Source organism: Gracilinanus agilis, chromosome 3 (genome assembly GCF_016433145.1).
Source record: "Gracilinanus agilis isolate LMUSP501 chromosome 3, AgileGrace, whole genome shotgun sequence".
Lineage (NCBI taxonomy): Eukaryota > Metazoa > Chordata > Mammalia > Didelphimorphia > Didelphidae > Gracilinanus > Gracilinanus agilis.
In genome coordinates, this window is record NC_058132.1 from 93,292,156 (window position 1) to 93,311,706 (window position 19,551).

A 19,551-nucleotide genomic window follows, 5' to 3' on the forward strand; every position below is an offset into this window, starting at 1 on the left:
ACCCTTTGGCTATGGTTCGAGATTGTTCTCCTGAATTGTATCAGTGCAGTTCCACAAATAGTGTATTGGTGTCCCAATTTTCCCACATCATCTCCAAATTCCCCCTTTTCATCAAATGTAGATCCATATTGTTTTCCGGAATAACTATCAGACCAGTTCACAACTCCATCAATAGTGCACTGGTGTTTTCCCATTTTTTCATTAGTATTTTTCCATCCCTTCTAGCATTTGTCACTTTCCTTTTCGGTAATATTATCCAAACTGATAGGTGTGAGAAGGTACCTGAGAACTGTTTTAATTTGCATTTCTTAATGGATAGTGATTTGGAGCATTTTTCCATATGATCACTGATTGCTTTTTATTTCTTTTGAAAACTTCTTGTTCATAGCCGTTGACCATTTATCGACTGATGAATGGCTTTTATTTTTATAAATCTGGCTCAGAAAATCAAAACAAGCCTGAGGTATCACCTCACGCTTAGCAGATTGGCCAATATGACAGCATAGGAAAGTGATAAGTGTTGGAGGGGATGTGGCAAAATTGGGACACTAATACATTGCTAGTGGAGTTGTGAATTGATCCAACCATTTTCGAGGGCAATTTGGAACTATGCCCAAAGGGCATTAAAAGACATCCTGCCCTATGATCCAGCCATACTACTGCTGGGTTTATATCCCAAAGAGATAATGAGGAAAAATACTTGTACAAAGATATATCTAGCTGTACTCTCTGTAGTGGCAAAAAACTGGAAAACAAGGAGGTACAAGAAGGTGTCCATTGACTGGGGAATGGCTGAACAAACTGTGGTATCTGATGGTGATGGAATACTATTGGGCTCAAAGGAATAAAGAACTGGAGGAATTCTATGTGAACTGGAATGACCTCCAGGAATTGATGCAGAGTGAAAGGAGCAGAACCAGGAGAACATTGTACACAGAGACTGATACATTATGGCACAATAAAATGTAATGGACTTCTCTACTAGCAGCAATGCAATGACCCAGGTCAATTCTGAGGGACTTATGAGAAAGAATGCTATCCACAACTAGAGAAAGAACTGTGGGAGCAGAAATACAGAAGAAAAACATGATTGATCACATGGGTTGATGGAGATATGATTGGGGATGTACACTCTAAAAGATCACCCTAGTGCAAATATTAATACTATGGAAATAGGCTTTGAACAATGATATATGTATAACCCAGTTGAATTGCTCATCAACTCCAGGAGCGGGGGAAGAAAGAGGGGAAGGAAAGAACATGATCCATGTAACCATGGGCAAACACCCCAAATTAATCAATCAATCAATTAATTAATTAGAAAAATAAAAATAAAATAAATCTGGCTCAGAAATGAGGTCTTTTATTAGAGAAACTTGCTATAAAAGTTTTCTCTCCACTTTCATGCTTTTTTTCTATTTTTGGTTATACTGATTTTGCTTGTGCAAAACATTTTTAATTATCCACTTTACCTCTCATGATCTTCTATGTCTCTTGTTTGGTCATCCACAAATCTGACAGGTAAAATTTTCCATGCTCAGCTAATACACTATCACCCTTCATGTGTAAAATGTTATCATATCTCTTTTAGCATATCTTTATTATATAACAGTTTCTTTTATATGCATCGGTCTGACAATCATTGAACAATTAATCACTATTATGTGCCAACTGTGCCAGACACTGGTGAGTACTAAGCACACAAAGACAAAAATAATACAGACCCTGCCCTCAAAGATTTTACATTTAATCAGGAAGATAACATACATGCATATAAGTAAACATAAAGGAAAAGGTAATTTTGAAGGATAAAAGAACAATTCTAAGAGGTAGAGATAAAGAAGGGTAGGCAGGGCAAATGCATGAAGAGAAGAGATGAAATGCCATGTGTGAAGAATAGCAAGAAGACCAGTTTGGCTGGACCATAGATAGATCATGAGGTAGAGTAATGGATAATAAAGCAATAAAAGGTAAGCTGAAGACAAGTTGTATGAACTTTAAATGCTAAGCAGAGTTATATTTAATACAAAATGCAAAAGGACTTGACTTTATACGGAACTAAGAAGTGATATGGTCAGATGGGTGCTACAGAAAAGTCATTTGATCAGCTGTGTGGATGGACTAGATAGGGTAGAGCCTTGAGTCAAAGGGACAATGGAGGGGTGGATCCTAGGGGGAATCTTCTGGCCAAAATGCCTACAACAAAGGGACAAAAGAAATGTTGTTTATAGGTTAAGATCTCAGGCTTTGTTCCTGTGTTTAAGGGAAGCATATCACCTTCTGCATGTTCCATTCCTTTTTGTTGAAAACCATCCTACTCCATGAAGCATTCTTTGATCCCCTCCTCCCAACTAGTACTGTTCTTCTTTCTTCTTAATTTTCCTGGAGTACCTAATCTAGAGTTCTCTTCAGTCTCATTATATTTTGTCTCATATTACACTTATTTATGTAAATGTCACAAATCTCCTCAATATTATAAGCTGCTTGAGGGCAGGGTCTGGGTTGCTTCTACCACCCTCTCCCTGGGAATGAAGTAGGATATAGTATATGATAGTAAAGCATTTATTGCTATGTTCTAGGCATTGTGCTAAGCACTGAGAATACAAATAAATGTAAAAACACAAAAAAACAAAACTACTTCCTGCTTTCAAGGCACATACATCCTAATAGGAAAGACAAGGTATAGGTATCTATATTTATATATACTAACTACTTAATAAATAATTATTTTGCCAAGAATTCCAAGTTGTCACAGACAAGTATATCTGTCACGATATGCAAACAGTGAAAGAGTAGATCCTAAGTAGGTTTCAGATCTCAACTTGCCAAGCAGGTACAACAGGCAGGGTGGTTCAGATGCAGCTTGAGGATTCCAGTCTATGTTAAAGTTTCATAAGCTCTAAACTGAAAGAACATTATCTTTATAACCATATTCTGGCTGAAACTCTCTCTGGGGACAAGTCTTTCATTCATTCATTAATTTGTTTTATACAGGAAGCACAGGTCTAAGTAAATTTGCTAACAATTCAATTCTATAAATAGATTTGATAAAAGTCTCATCAGGAAAATTGCATTTATTTCTATGGATCTCTACAGAAGTTGTTACCAAGATACAGTTTGTAAACAGAAGAGCACTCTGGTGTCAGCCTTCTCTTCCCTGATAGTAAATTCATAACCAAATCCTCTCAATCATTGAGGCAAACTATGGTGTTGCCTTCTTCTTGAACATTTACAGCCTTAAAAAAAAAGTGTAATCTACCAATTAATAAATAATATCCCTTTGCTCAATTTTTGCTCCACTCCCAGAGAAATATTTCCAACTGTTGATGATCCTCCTTCAAGGTCTCACCTTTATGAAATCTTCTAAGCTTCATGTCCAAAGAAGATCTCTATTTTACAACAATCTTATTCTCCTTTGCATCATATTTATTTGTATGTTTATCTCCTTCTTCAATGGATCCTAAGTCCACTTCCTTCTAAAAAGACATTTATTGTTGTTATGTATCCCTTATTTCTAACTTTCCTTTTTCAGTTAAACTCTTTTCAGGTGACAGTTAAAACTCAAAACTCTCTCACCGTTCTCTTCTTGCCTCTCTCCCCCAAATAGAGCAAATAAGAAGGGGAAATGAGGAAGAGGGGGCAGTGGGGCCTGACACAAATTCAATAAATAGATGAAAAATTCAGCAAAAACAAATCCCCACATTGGTCATGTCTGAAAATGTATGTCTCTTATTATTTTTAAATTCATTACTCTCTGGCAAGAAGTCAGGGGCATAAAACTCAAACTCTTTAAGGTTACAATTAAAAGTTTTTATCTCTTCATAAATTTCTCAAAGATCAAAGCTAAAACACATAAATTCCTAAAGGAATAGCTATTAACAGTCACTGCTTATGATTCCAAAGTGTCTGAAAGATTGAATAACAAATATCCATAATTGTAATGGAAGCACTGTTGATGTTACATTTGTATATACTTGTATAGGTACATGTTGTCTCCCTGATAGAATTTAAGCCTCTTTAGACCTGGGACTGTTTTGTTTTTATCTTTGTATTCCTGGGGCCAACTGCAGCTCTGAGCACATAGCAGGTACTTAATAAAGAAGTGATTGACCCCTAAGTCATGAAAACACCTACTATTCCCAACTGTTATAAAACCTTATATAGGGTCATCATGATAATCTAGTGTGGACACTTAATGTTTAGTTGTTGTATTCTAAATAATATTTTACATGTAAAAACAAAATTTAAAACCCCATAACCTTACCTTCTTTCTTGAATCTGTTCCAAGGCAGAAGAGCAGTAAGAGATAGGCAATTGAAATTGAGTGACTTGCCCAGGGTCACACAGCTAGGAAGTATCTAAAGTCAGATATGAGTGTGGCACCTCCCATTTCTAGGCCTGGCTCTCTATCCACTGAGCCATCTAACTTACTACTAAAACAATTTTAAACTATTCTCTCTCTCTCTCTCCCTCCCTCCCTCCCTCCTGCCTTAGAATTAATACTGTGTATTGGTTCTAGGACAGAAGAGCGGTAAGAGCTAGGCAATGGGATAAATGACATGCCCTGGGTCACACAGCTAGGAAGTGACTGAGGCCAGATTTGAAACCAGGGCATTTCATCTCTAAGCCAGGCTTTCAATCCACTGAGTTACCCAGCTGCCTCCTATTCATTTTCTTTAAAATTTTGAGTTCTAAATTCTTTCCCTCCTTTCTACCTTCTCTTTCTCCCTCCCTGAAATAGTAATCAATCTGATATAAATTTTACATGTACAATGCAGCCCCATTTTCCAAGCAATCCTAAGGCTAGAAAAAAAACTATGCACTCATTAGAGAAATTATACAATTGGTAGCTTAATATGGGCAAAGGGAGACCTGAATTGAGTTTAAAACGTATTAATTACATTAGTGAGGGCAAGAGAAGGCTGATAAAACCTTGGACTTAGAAGGTCTTCTACCACTCTATTGGTCTAGAATTGGATCCCTCTCCCCAAAAATATCTGTCTGTTGAAATCTGCCTTTAGGATCCAGTAACTCTCTGAAGCCCTCACTGCCCAAAGATGAAAGTGATCTTGCCCTTGTTTTTTATAATACTTTGGCTTGACACCTACTTATTTTTGTATGTTCACCTCCAATTCCATGGATTATAAGCTTCTTGGGGGATGGACTTGTTACAGGCATCTTTTTATCCCTCAGTACTAAAGATTGGGCACTGCCTCTAAAAGAGGCTAAATAAATGTTTACTAAATTAAATTGAGCTCTTCCCTTTTGAACAGATATTTGTATTCTGTAGAATGGGAAAAACTATTTATTTAAAGGAAATTCTATGTTGAGTTAACAAAGGCACTTACATAATACAAATTTTAAGCATTTTCTGGCTTCTAGTCAATTCAATTCAACATCAAATGCTTACTGTGGGCAGTATGATGAATTAGGTACTTGGAAGGAAATAGACATTTGTCCTTGCCCTCATGGAGTTCGAGGTCTAGAAGGGGGCGCTGACACTCTCTCTCTCTCTCTCTCTCTCTCTCTCTCTCTCTCTCTCTCTTTCTCTCTCTCTCTCTCACACACACACACACACACACACACACACACACACACCAATTTAACAAACACATTAAGCATTAGCTCCATGTCTATACTGGTAAAGATACAAAATTTAAATCAAATAATCAAGCATCAGGCATTAAGATACAGTGTGTATCGGGTACTGTGGTTGGTGCTGGTGATACAAATAATGAACCAATTTTGATTCACAAACAGCTTTCATTTTATGGGAAGGAGAAAACAAGTACACATATAAATATATACAGAATAAATACAAATCAACATTAGGTTCTTGGAGAACAGGGTGGTTGGGGGAGATTAGGAAAGAATCAAATGGAAGGTTTTGTTAGGTTCACTGTCATTTTCCACTGGAAGAGACATCATGTATGTAAATAAGGAAATATAATAAATACACAGAATAGAGAAAAGGCAATTGTGAAGGAGGGAGAGAGGGAGAGGTTCTATTAGTTGCGAGGAACGGTAAATGTCTAAATGTAGGAAGTGGCATTTGACCTGGGCCTTGAAGAAAGCTAGAGATTTTAAGAGGTAGAGGAAAAGAAAGATGCATGTTCCAAAGATGGGGTACAGTCTATGCAAAGGTCTGGAAAAGGGAGATGGAACTCTGGACTGAAGACTACCTGGGGTAGGGATTGGTAGCTATCTAGGGTAGGATCAAGAAGATAGGCTGGAGTCCTATTGTGAAGGGTTTTAAATATCTTTGTAGAAGACCCTTCAAATGGGATAATGGGTACCTTGAAGTTGAGTATCTTTTAATACTAATACTCATCAATGTTTTGGAGAAATAATTCTTCAAAAAAAAAGAACAAGGTTTAATATGGAACTTTAAGGTGGTACATTTGGGGGGGGGGGGGGGGGGAATGACAGTACAGAGATACATGAAACCAACAGAGGAGGAAAAACCCATGAGAGTCATATCATATTGTACTTATAGTTTTGATATTTAAAAAAATATAGCAAAGAGTAGTATAAAATGCAAGAGCCAAGACAGACAACATACTATAGTTTAAGCAAATCTGAAGACAGAAGGCTCAAGTTCAAATCCTAGCTGTTAGTAACTAGTCTTCACTTTCCTTCTCTCTGAAATAAATGAATTATACTAAAGGATATTCTAGGTCCTTTAGAGTTTTAAATCCTACAATTCTTCATTTGTCTTTCTCATTCTTTCTATGCTACCTACCAGCTCCAGGCCTCCTCCATACTACTACTACTACTACTACTACTACTACTACTACTACTACTACTACTACTACTACTACTACTACTACTACCACCACCACCACCACCACCACCACCACCACCACCACCCTTTACTTGACTCTGCTATCCCTTAAAGGGATCATATACTTTTGCTTCTTTCATAGCCTAACAACCAGAAAATGCTAGTGATACTTAATACATCCAGTTTCTTACTATTCACTCACTTCTCAAAACATTACAGTCTGGTTTCCAATTGTACCACTAGACTGAAATTGCAATCTGCAAAGCTATTGGACATTAACAGTTCAATTACTGGTCCTTCTACCAGCTTCATCCTTCTTGCCCAAACTAAGGATCACAGTGTAAGGGAACACTGGGTAGTACCTGGGATATATTGTCCACCTTGAGTGTTCGGTTGCTTTGGCCTCTAATGATCCAGGCCAAAAGGAAAAATAAAACACTTCTGATAAATTGAGATGAGTAAAAAAAGAAAGGGGCAAAGAGAAGCACTGAGAATGGTATAGAAGGTAGGGAGAGAAAGTGAACAAGGCAGGGTAGCAGGGATGAGAGATGAATGCAGAGGAGAAAGGGAGGCAGCAGCACTGGGTCACAGAAAGAGAACTAGACTTTGGGTCAGTTAGAAGACCTGGGCCTGTCCCTTGGTGGCTGTGTGACTGAGGGCAATTCATTTCTCTATGGGCTTCAGTTTTTCCATGAGCAAAATGAGGGACCAAATAATAACACTGGTGGACATTAATCCTTTAGGTCTGGGACTAGATAAAGAAGTATTAAAGTTCCACCTGAGAGCAAATACTTGGTGAGATGCAGAATCAGGACTAACTTTCTGAAACTGGAAAGGAATTCAATTATGCACAATTTGGTCAATATGTTTGAAGTATTGTGTGTAGAGAACTGAAATGAATGCTAGAAATGAGAAAAATGTCCATTAATGTCTGATTCTAGCTGCAAGAAGCTTCTAAACTAATAAGTGAATGCTGATCAGAAGGAAGAAGGGGAAGACAAACATACAAAGGGCTGGCTTGGCTTAGGATACTTCAATGGTGCCTGTGCACCAGGTCCAGATTAGGTTGAATATCTCACTAGGTAGAGATGCTGAACTTGCCCTATACCTTGTCAATACTCAGAAGTCAGTAATGTAGGAAAGACAAGGTCCCACCAGAAGAAAAGGCATATAGTCCTAGGACCCAAAAGGGAACGGGTTTGATATGCTCCTTACAAAGCCAGAGCTACAGGAAACAGCTGAATTAAGTGGCTGTTAATTGCACTGACAATTCTGCCAGGCTATTGGGCGCCTTTCTTGGAATAAACTGATCTATGTCTACCAGAATGTGTGCTGAAAGTCAGTGGAGTAAATACAGGGGGCAAATACAAGCTAGGAGCCATCTAGCTTCTGGGATTCCCCTCTTTGTCCTTATTGTGTTGTGCGTGGAGGGGTTCACAAAGGCCAGTGTTAATTTAAAGTCATGGTCTATGTTGCCCACTTGCCCTCCACCCCCAAACCATATGCTGCAACTGGGGAACTAACTAGTGATAAAAACTAAAATCAGATCTAGACTAGTACCAGTAATGTGAATTATGGTCCAACTGAGCCTACTTTGTGATATCCTATCCCTTGAGAAATGGGTCTTGTGGAAAGTACAAGACTAATGTATATGCAAGGTTGTGTGGGAATCTAGGATTAACAGACCCAGACTCAGAGAAGACCAAAAGTAAGACCAAGGTTATGGTGGCGGAGTCAGATGGGAGACTATGGCTCCACTCAAGTGAAGTGTTTGTTTTATGCTTTGGTTCATTCTTTTATTTACATCTACTTTTCCCCCACCAAAATCCCTGGCTAAGTAGGGGAAGAAGAAAGGTTTTATTTAGTGCCTAGCAATCAGTCTAATACTGCTATTAGAGAGAGAGAGAGAGAGAGAGAGAGAGAGAGAGAGAGAGAGAGAGAGAGAGAGAGAGAGCAGCCTTAAGGAAAATGGGCCCCTGTAGCTCAGCTAGAAGAGTTCCTAGTCACTTGGAGGCATCATTTCATATTGGTACGGCCACAGGGAATACTAGAGAGGGATGAAGTAGAGGGAGGTTTTACACAGTGCCTCGAAAGTCAATGGAATCAGATTGTCTGAAGATGGGAGAAGAGCCCAGAAATGAGGATGGTCTCTGGGAAATTCCATGTCTTTGTTGACCAAACTTGTAATGTCATATAAATAAGGAAAAAATAAAGGCATTGCTATTTCATGTTAGAGTCACATACACTTAAAAAGAGATTATTGGGGGGGAGCTGGGTGGCTCAGTGGATTGAGAGAAAAACCTAGAGATGGGAGGTCCTAGTTTCAAATCTGGCCCCAGATACTTCCCGGCTGTGTGACCCTGGGCAAGTCACTTAACCCCCATTGCCTAGCTCTTACTACGCTTCTGCCTTGGAATCAATACACAGCAGTTAAGGGTTTTTTAAAAAAGAGAGATTATTAGCATCTCTATTAAAAATGGTACAACTTTAATGAAAATGTGTTTCCATATCCCTAATGACATTATCACTTTGCATAATTAGAAGCAGCCATTTACTTGGTGCCTCTCCAGGGAGAGCCTGGTCCCCACTCAAGTTGCCCAGAGCCACTTCTAAGGCTCTTAGTCTAAGCTACAAGATCAAGTGTGTGCTCAGCCAAGCAGTCTAAACTTCAGGAGCTCCACAACAGAAAAAGCTCCTTCGAAGCTGGTACTAACATGGAAGACACAGCTCAAGGAAAAGGTCCAACCTTAACTAATGATAGAAACAAAGCAAAAGCCTTCCCCTCAAGTTTAAGCCTCAGTTTGTACATTTGTAAAATGTTCATTATCTATCCTGAAGGGGTGACTTAGGAAAACAGCTTTGAAAATCATAAAAACTTGTGCTATTTTCCTTATGACACTAGAGATTTTTGAACGTTCACCTTCATTTCAGGTGAACGTGTTCCATTTGGCCCATTAAATACAATGTGGATAATATTTAAGGCCATGGGGGAAAAAACTCAAAAAGATAAAATTTCTCTTGAACTTTATGACAGTCTCTGAACTTAGGGGGAGGGGATGGTGGTGGGGATTTTCACTAAATGACTTCTACCTTGCTTTAAAATTTCATCAATCAGAAAATTAGGATCTCCTCACTCCACTCTACCCAACTCTGTATCAACAGAACATTTGGATCCAGGAAGTTACACTATTATTGGTTTGTCACTCAACATCCCATATTCATATTTTTCTATGAACTCATCATTCTGACAACAATATGTTTCTTCACTGTATTTATTTGGAAAAGGGAAAATTTGAGGAAAGTATAAGTTGTACAAATAGGTGTTCAGAACAAATGGCAAAACAATAGAATGAAAGGGCCAGAGGGGGCCATCTTAAGTCAGTCACCAAGCTTAATCTTTATTTGAGGAATAAAATCTCCTGAGAAGAAAAATATTAGAAGCAAGAGAATTAGATTCAGATGATTGGGGTTTGAATTCTAACTGCTATTTATTAACTGGGTAACCCCTTGGTAAGTCATTTAACTTCTGTGCATCTCAGTTCCCTCATCTGAAATTTGAGGCAGTTGGGTCAAATGCCAACTCTTTAGTTCCTTCCAGCTCTGAATCTGTGATCTCTTTACAGCATGACTATCCAGCAGTCCCACAAAGATCTTTAGTGATGGATGTCTCAATCCTCTCTGGCAGTCAGTCCATTGCACCCAAAGCTCGATGTAATTGCTGAGCTCCAGAAAATATTGCTCCCAAGGATGCAGTATGATTCAGTGGTAGAGGTGAGTACTGAACCTAGGTCATGTCCTGGTCCAATACTCCCAAACAGAATCAATTGTTTTCTAATGTAGGATGAGTACTTCAAGGGAAATGAAAATTAAATAAAGTACCCAATTAAAAAAATAGAGTACTACGGCTTTCATTGTATAGAAATAAACATTGGTGAATATTATTACTACTGACTCCAATTTTTAGAGGATTAAAAATAATATAAATAAAAATTTATATAATTTATGTAAAATAGCTTAAAATTTTAAATTAAAATAAAGTATTCTATAACACAAAAAAACTTAAGAAGGAGGTAGAGCAAGTATTATGTAATTTTTACAAAGGAGGAAACAGTCTCAGAGAAGGGAAAACAACTTCCTAGAAAGCGAATGGATCATTCTGACTCTTTTCCAACTATGCCAGTGGGACCTCTTAGGAAAAAAAAACCCAACAAACTTCTTTGTTCCAAAATCTTAATTCAGATTTCAGTTATTAAAGCTTATTTTAGCTACCAAAGCTTAAAACTGAAAGGTTTTGGTACATTGTACATCATTAAATGCTCTCTTACATGTAGTATCAAAACACTGAAACTTAGTTGAAATATTATCCCTAAAAGTTAACTACTTCAGTTTCTTTATCTGTAAAATGGAGACAATGATGCGGACCTCCCAGGGTTGTTATGAGAATCAAATGAGATAACAGATATAAAGTACTTTGCAAACCCTATGAATGCAAGTTATTATTACTTTAACTTAAAAAAATTAGCTAAAATTCTAATCAGCTCTCCCCAAACAGTAATTATCCTTCTTCTTAGACAATGCTAATTAGGCTGCCTATTTATGTACTATTGTACATATTTGAAGCTTTTGAGCACTGAAATGGTAACGCTCAACAGTTAAGCACAATTGTTCCTTTACTGAACTGAATTGTACCTGAAATAAGATATGTAGCTCAGTCAACACATCTTATACTTTAAATTGGAGGTGGGGAGGATAAGGGGACTACCATGGAGCTTATTTAGAAAGAATAAAAGGTAAAGTTGTTGTTTAGCCAGTTGAGTCAAGTCCAACTCTTCATGACCTCATTTGGAATTTTCTTGACAAAGATATGAGAGTGGTTTGCCATTTCCTTGTGCAGTTCATTTTATAGATGAGGAAAGAGAAGCAAACAAGGTCAAATGACTTCCCCAAAATCTCACAGCTAGTAGTGCCCAAGGCTGGTTTGAACTTAGGTCTTCTCAATTTACCACCTACCCTTCTTTTTCCTTCCTCCCTTTACCAGTTTTCCAGGAGAAAATTCTCTTTCCTAGTTGTTACTCCTCTCTATATATATCTTATCCTTTCTTTAAAAACTTAAGTTCTAGGCAACTAGATGCTTCAGTGGATAGTGAGCCAGGCCTAGAGTTACCAAATAAAACATAATTTACCATCTATTCCACCTGGATGGTAATTTTTACGTGGCAACTTCTCATATCTATGCAATGGCTATTAATTCACCAAGTGTTTCCCAAACAACCATCATTGAGAAGCAGACAATGCAAACATTATTAACTTCATTCCAGAGGCAAGGAAACAAAACTGACAGAGAACTGCCAGGCCCACCCCTGACTCCAAAGCCCAGGCTCTTTCTACCATGATTCCAAATAAAATAAAGTCTGAAGGGGCAGCTGGGTAGCTCAGTGGATTGAGAGCCAGGCCTAGAGACAGGAGGTCCTAGGTTCAAATCCGGCCTCAGACACTTCCCAGCTGTGTGACCCTGGGCAAGTCACTTGACCCCCATTGCCTACCCTTACCACTCTTCCACCTATAAGTCAATACACAGAAGTTAAGGGTTGAAAATTTAAAAAAAATAAATAAAGTCTGAAGTAGAAAATGTCTAAGAAGTCACTTGGGGGAGTCAGCCTTCCTTAGGTCTGAGACCAGACTCTCTATTCCTCGCTCTTCTACCACCTGTATCCCAGGCCCCCTTCTAGCTGTCACCTCTGTATGTGTTCTCTTCTTCTGTTAGAATGTAAGTTCTTCTGTGTGAGTAGAAACACAGAAGAAAAACATCTGCTTGATCACTTGGTTCAATGGGGATATGATTGGGGATCTGACTCTAAATGATCACTCTATTGCAAATATTAATAATATGGAAATAGGTCTTGATCAATGACACATGTAAAACCCAGTGGAATTACTCATTGGCTATGGGAGGGGGGAAGGAGAAGGGGAGGTAAAAAACATGAATCATGTAACCATGGAAAAATATTCTAAATTAAATAAATACATTAAAAAAAAAAAAGAATGTTAGTTCATTTAAGGATAGGATCATTACTTTTTAAAATAAAATTTTTGTATCCCTAGCATGGATCACATTTCAGACACGTTAAGAATCACCCAATAAATGTTTTTTGATTCCTGTGTCAACCACATGTGTAGATTTTAAAATTAATATTCAATAAAGTATAATATTTATAAAAATTTATTAATATTAAACTACAGAGCTAGAGAACACAAGGAGCACCCACCACTCACATGGAAGACAGAGTGAGAGGGCATTACCCCAAAATTATATACAATCACATAAAAGACTCACGTAAACAGAAAAGAAAAGGGGAGTTAAGCTAAGCTTAACTAAGCAAGCTAAGAATTCTGGGAGATAAAATCTAAAGAATATAAAATTTCCACTTACACATATGAAAACATTTATCCACTTCTCAAATTCAGGATTCTTAAGTTTTAGGATACTATTTTAGGGTAATATGTTTGGCCAAAACATATTTGTTATGTTAAAAGTTATTATAGGGGCACTTAAGTGGCTTTGTGGATAGAGAGCCAGGTCTCGGACATAGGAAGACCTTGGTTCAAATCTGGCCTCAGACCCTTCCTAGCTGTGTGACCCTGGGCAAGTCACTTAAATCCAACTGCCTAGTCCTTCCTGATCTTCTGCCCTGAAACTGACATTTGATATCAATGCTAATGCAGAAGGTAAGGAATTTTAAAAAGAAAAGAAAGAGAACTTATTTCCTTCCATCAAAAAATAAATTGCTTTGTTTCTCTGAACACAATCATTATTTTAAATTAAGCTGAATTGAGAAAATTTTTCTATGTTTATATGATTTATGTTCTTCCCACCCCACAGCCAATGAGCAATTCTACTGGGTATTACATGAGTCACAGATCAAGACCTATTTCCATACTATTAATATTTGCACTAGAGTGATCGTTTAGAGTCAACATCCTCAATCATATCCACATCAACCCATGTAGTCAAGCAGTTGTTTTTCTTCTGTGTTTCTGCTCCCACAGTTCTTTCTCTGAATGTGGATAGCATTCTTTCTCATAAGTCCCTCACAATTGTCCTGGATCATTGCATTGCTGCTAGTAGAGAAATCCATTACATTCGATAGTGCCACAGTATATCTGTCTCTGTATAATGTTCTCCTGGTTCTGTTCCTTTCACTCTGCATCAGTTCCTGGAGGTCATTCCAGTTCACATGGAATTCCTCCAGTTCATTATTCCTTTGAGCACAATAGTATTCCATCACCAACAGATACCACAATTTGTCCAGCTGTTCCCTAATCAAAGGGCATCCCCTCATTTGTCAATTTTTTTGCTACCACAAAGAGTGCAGCTATAAATACCTTTGTACAAAGTCTTTTTCCTTATTATCTCTTTGGGGTATAAACCCAGCAGTGGTATGGCTGGATCAAAGGGCAGACAGTCTTTGAAAGCCCTTTGGGCATATTGCCTTTCAGAATGGTTGGTTCAATTCTCAACTCCACCAGCAATTCATTAGTGTCCCAATTTTGCCACATCCCCTCCAACATTTATTACTTTTTTTGCTGTCATATTAGCCAATCTGCTAGGTGTGAAGCAGTGCCTAAAAGTTGTTTTGATTTGCATTTCTCTAATTATAAGAGATTTAGAATACTTTTTCATGTGCTTATTGATAGTTTTGATTTTTTTTATCTGAAAATTATCTATTCATGTCCCTTGCCCATTTAACAATTGCAGAATGGCTTGATTTTTTGTGCAATTAATTTAACTCCTCATAAATTTGAGTAATTATATCTTTGTTAGAGGTTTGTGTTACAAAGATTTTTTCCCCAATTTGTTGCTTCCCTTCTAATTTTGGTTGCATTGGTTTTGTCTGTACAAAAAACTTTTAAATTGATGTAATCAAAATTATTCATTTTACATTTTGTGATATTCTCTATGTCTTGCTTGGTCTTAAAATCTTTCCTTTCTATTCTATTCTATGTTCTCCTTATTTACTTATAGTTTCCTTCTTTATATTTAAGTCATTCCCCCATTCTGAATTTATCGTGGTTTAGGGTGTGAGATGCTGATCTAAACCTAATCTCTCCCATATAGTTTTCCAATTTTTTGAGCAGTTTTTGTCCCAAACCCTGGGATCTTTGGGTTCATTGTACACTATCTTGCTGAGGTCATTTACTACACATCTATTCCATTGATCCTCCCTTCTGTCTCTTAGCCAGTACCATATTGTTTTGATGACCACTGCTTTATAATACAGTTTAAGATTTGGCACTGCTAGGTCCCCCCATCCGTCACTTTTTTTTTTCATTATTTCTCTTGATATTCTTGTTCTTCCAAATAAACTTTGTTATACTTTTTTCTAATTCAATAAAAAATTTTCTTGGTAGTTTGATAAGTATGGTGCTCAATAAGTAAATTAATTTGGGTAGGATTGTCATTTTTATTATGCTAGTCTTCCTACCCATGAGCAATTAATGTTTTTCCAATTGTTTAGATCTAGTTCCGATTTGTGGAAAATGTTTTGCAGTTGTGTTCATATAATTCCTAAGTTTGTCTTCACAAATCGATTCCTAAATATTTTATATTGTCTAGGGTGATTTTAAATGGAAATTTCTCTTTCTAACTCTTGCTGCTGAGTTGTGTTGGAAATATATAGAAATACTGATAATTTATGTGGGTTTATTTGGTATCCTGCAACTTTGCTAAAGTTGTTGATTATTTCCACTAGCTTTTTAGTTGATTCTCTAGATTCTTTAAGTAGATCATCATATCATCTACAAAGAGTGATAGTTTAGTCTCCTCATTGTCTATTTAATCCCTTCAACTTCTTTTTCTTCTCTAATGGCTACTGCTAGAGTTTCAAAATCAATGTTAAATAATAAAGGTGATAAGGGGCATCCTTGTTTCACTCCTGATCTTATTGGGAAGGCTTCTAATTCATTCCCATTGCAGATGATGCTTGTGGATGGTTTAAAAAAAAATTTTTTTTTTTAAAGAAAAAGCCATTTTATTCCTATACTTTCTAGTGTTTTCAGTAGGTATGAGTATTGCATTTTGTCAAAGGCTTTTCCTGCATCTATTGAGATAATCATGTGATTTCTGTTGGTTTGGTTGTTGATATGGTGACAAACATTTTTACTAAATTTAAATATTTAAAACTATTTTAGGCAAAGTCTTGAGGAATCAATACTGATTTAAAATAAGCGAAAACAAAAAACATGCTATACTAATGGAAATTTAGAATCTGGAGGTCAATCAATTGACTAGTATTTATTAAGCACCTATTATGTACCAGGTACACTGTTAAAGGCTAGGGAGACAAATCCCAAAGTGAGACAATTTCTTCTCTAAAGGCGCTTATATTCTACTAAAATCTAGTTCTAATTTTAGTCTCAGCTATTTACTACCAATATGACTTTGGGCAAGTCATTTCCCCTCTTTTTCACCTGGAAAATGAGAAGATTTGGACATCTATGATCTCTAACATATCTTTTTTTTTTTTTTTTAAAACCCTTACCTTCCATCTTGATGTCAATACTGTGTATTGGCTCCAAGGCAGAAGAGTGGTAAGAGCTAGGTAATGTGGGTCAAGTGACTTGCCACGCAGCTAGTAAGTGTCTGAGGTCAGATATGAACCTAGGACCTCCTGTCTCTACGCCTGGTTCTCAATCCACTGAGCCACCTAGCTGCCCCTCTACATAAATTTTTCATGGCAAAAGATACTATGATAGCTTCAAGTCTTAAGGTGATGTGTGTGTGGATGGAGCTCAACAATACATTTTTTCCCTATACAACTTTAAAAGGATCAAAAGAAAAAATAAATAAAACCAGCTGACACAGCTGACAACATCCAATAAATTATCTTCCAAGGAGCCTATGACACAGAAACCAAAAAATATGCCCTACGATTTCTTGATTTAGATTACTATAGAGCCAAATCACTTATGCCATCCTTGAAATGACCAATGGAAAGGAATGTGTGATCTTTAATAGACATAATCCCCCCAAATAAAAGTAGCTAATAATAGCTAACATAAATAGTTTTAAGGTTTAAGGTTTGCAAAAATACTTTCCATTTGCTCATATAATATCTCATAAAATTAGGTGCCTCTCTGATGCTGGTGAAAGTTATCAAATCAGCTTAACTGTTAACATTAAATGTAGTAATGTTTTAGTGTGAGGGACATTTGATTGTTTGTAATTTGAATATATATACTTCTAGTATAAGTAACAACTCTATCCAAATGAGTTGGATAGCTTTTTTTGAAGGATGCTGTGAACTACAAACTGTGTGCCTGGAAGATGACATGACTCTCGATGGGCTCAGAAAATATGGAGTATGATGCTGCCTACTTCAGGAGAAGCAGTAGAGAGAAGCAAACTCATACTTCTGAATAGCAGAGAAAATATCTCCTGGGAGTCATAGGCATATGGAGAGTTGGCCCTCAATGTGTGCCTTGACTTCCGGTGCTTGTAGTCCTACAGACTGCTAAGAGCAGATTCCCTTGGGCAGAATGTTCTTTTATTTGGGATCAGAGATCTTAACACATGTGGGAAAACTTCACCTAATCTCATGTATCCTTTGGTTTATTCTGCTATATATAACTTCCCCAAAATCTGTCTGTTGTTTAATTTGATCAACAGACCAACTATTTATAATGATCTTTTGTGTAATCAGTGTATGATGAGAGAACGCTACACTGCTCCCTTTCTGAGAATACTTAAGGAAAGTGCCTTTTATTTTGGGGCCCAAAGTATTGTAACTCTACACTACCCATATTTGAAATGCATCAGAAAGATATATTTCTGGCCCACCTCTCTGAGGGAGACTTCTATTTTAACCACTGTGGGAAGCCAGAGAAAAGTTATGACCAGGTGCTTAATCCTTTTCTTACCTATCTCCAGGAGGGGCATGAAATCCTCTGGACTGACATCTTTGAAGAATTCCCTTTCCCATTTATGTAGGTAAGTAGCATCATAGTTCAGCATTCTCGCAACCAACCAAAGGTCAAATTTCCTTCCATGTATCTAACATGAAACTTCATAGGGTTGTCCAAAAGAAAAAATACCCAAATTCATATGAGTGAAGCTACTACCTATCATTAGAGGGCTTTCATTTAAATAGAAAAACAAAAACAGATTCAAATATAAACAAAATAAATGCAATGTAAAAAGTGTTTGTTCATATGCTACTTATGATGGATATCACATTGATTACAAACTCATTATTGATTTTTTTAAAAAGTCATTTCAAATCTGGAAGGGAAAAAAAAAGTAGAAATGGAGATATTACCCTTTTTAACTGCTGTTCCTTTAAGTTTCTCACTGTCCTAGCAGGTTCCGAAATAAGGTTTTTATAGTTTTCACAGATATTGATTCGGGATTGGGCCACCTGCATAGTTCCCTCCAAAAATGACTTCCAAACAGGATACATGCTCCTAAAACCAAGAGAGGGATATAAGACTTAGTAAAAAAGAGTTAACTATTTCTTTACTTCACTGGGTAACCAAGAAGAAAGCATTAGTTATCTGAAGCAAAACTTTCTCCTAGGTAAACTGCTGAATATAATCTTTGTACTACTTACCTTGTATGGTTATCATAAAGTGATTTGAAAATATTAAATTCTTATAAAAACACCATAAAGCATCATTCATATCAGAACAAGATCAGAAATAAAGATGGTTTGATTATAACTGCAACATGTTGAAAGATATCATTATTTTATGGTTTGGCTACTATATTATATGAGTTTATTTTCTAGTATGTCTTTAAAGTGTACTGGAGTGATCAAACTTATAAAAGATTTTGCATCATCCATATTATCATATAAACATGCCATACTAGAAGTATAACATATTCAAATTAAAAAACAATCAAATATCCCTCACACTAAAATAACACTAAAGTAATACAGATCATTACTGCATCTTCCTTGAAAGGATTTAGGTCCTTATGAATATTAATGTACTACAAAAGTATGGAGATCCCAAGAAGCAAGGATTTCAGGTTGGCAAAGGGAGCTGCTACCTCTGTTATTTAAATGATTCTTTTAATTCAATTATTTATCAAGTGTCTCTGCACTGCAAGGTGCTGGAGACACAAAGATAAAATGAAAAACAGTCCCTGTCCCTGGGAAATTTACATTCAATTGAGGCAATACAATTTTTTTGGAGGGGGAATATATATATATATATACACACACACACACACACACACATATATATATATATATATATATAAAACGATTTCTAGAGGGAGAGAACAGTAATAACTAGGGACAAAAGGAAAGGTTTTCCATAAGAGATGTTAGCAAGGCTGACTCCAAAAGAAAGCTAAGGATTTTACTGGGTAGAGGTAAGGAGGGAAGAGCATTCTAAGCACAGAAGGCATATAATGAAGAAAATGTCTAGTTGGGCAGTCAGGATGGAATGTGGGGCTGATGTTTGTTAGACTCTTCTGCTATAAATGAGGAGTTCAGAAGAAAGGGCAGTTTTGGGAGGGAGGGAGAAAAGAGAGGAAGGGAGGAAAGCCGGGAGGGAGGGAATAGGAGAGAAAGGAAACATTTACTAAGTGCCTATTTGCCAGGCACTGCATTAAGAGTTTTACAAGTTTTGTCTAATTTGATCATTACAACCACCCAGGAAAATAGGTGCTATTATTATCTCCATTTAACAGTTGAGAAAACAGAGGCAGTTAGACTTGTTCAGGGTCACAGAGTAAGTGTCTGAGGCCAGATTTGAACTCA

General features: G+C 36.9%; 1 protein-coding gene across 1 annotated transcript in view; it reads right to left on the minus strand.

Annotated features, from left to right (window-relative positions):
* FCHSD2 (FCH and double SH3 domains 2) overlaps positions 1–19,551 on the minus strand; it is a 336,543-nt gene that overhangs the window by 154,224 nt on the left and 162,768 nt on the right. Inside the window, exon 5 of the mRNA XM_044668112.1 lies at positions 18,100–18,244. Coding sequence (XP_044524047.1) covers positions 18,100–18,244 — 145 coding nt within the window. The remainder of the gene's footprint in view (positions 1–18,099; positions 18,245–19,551) is intronic.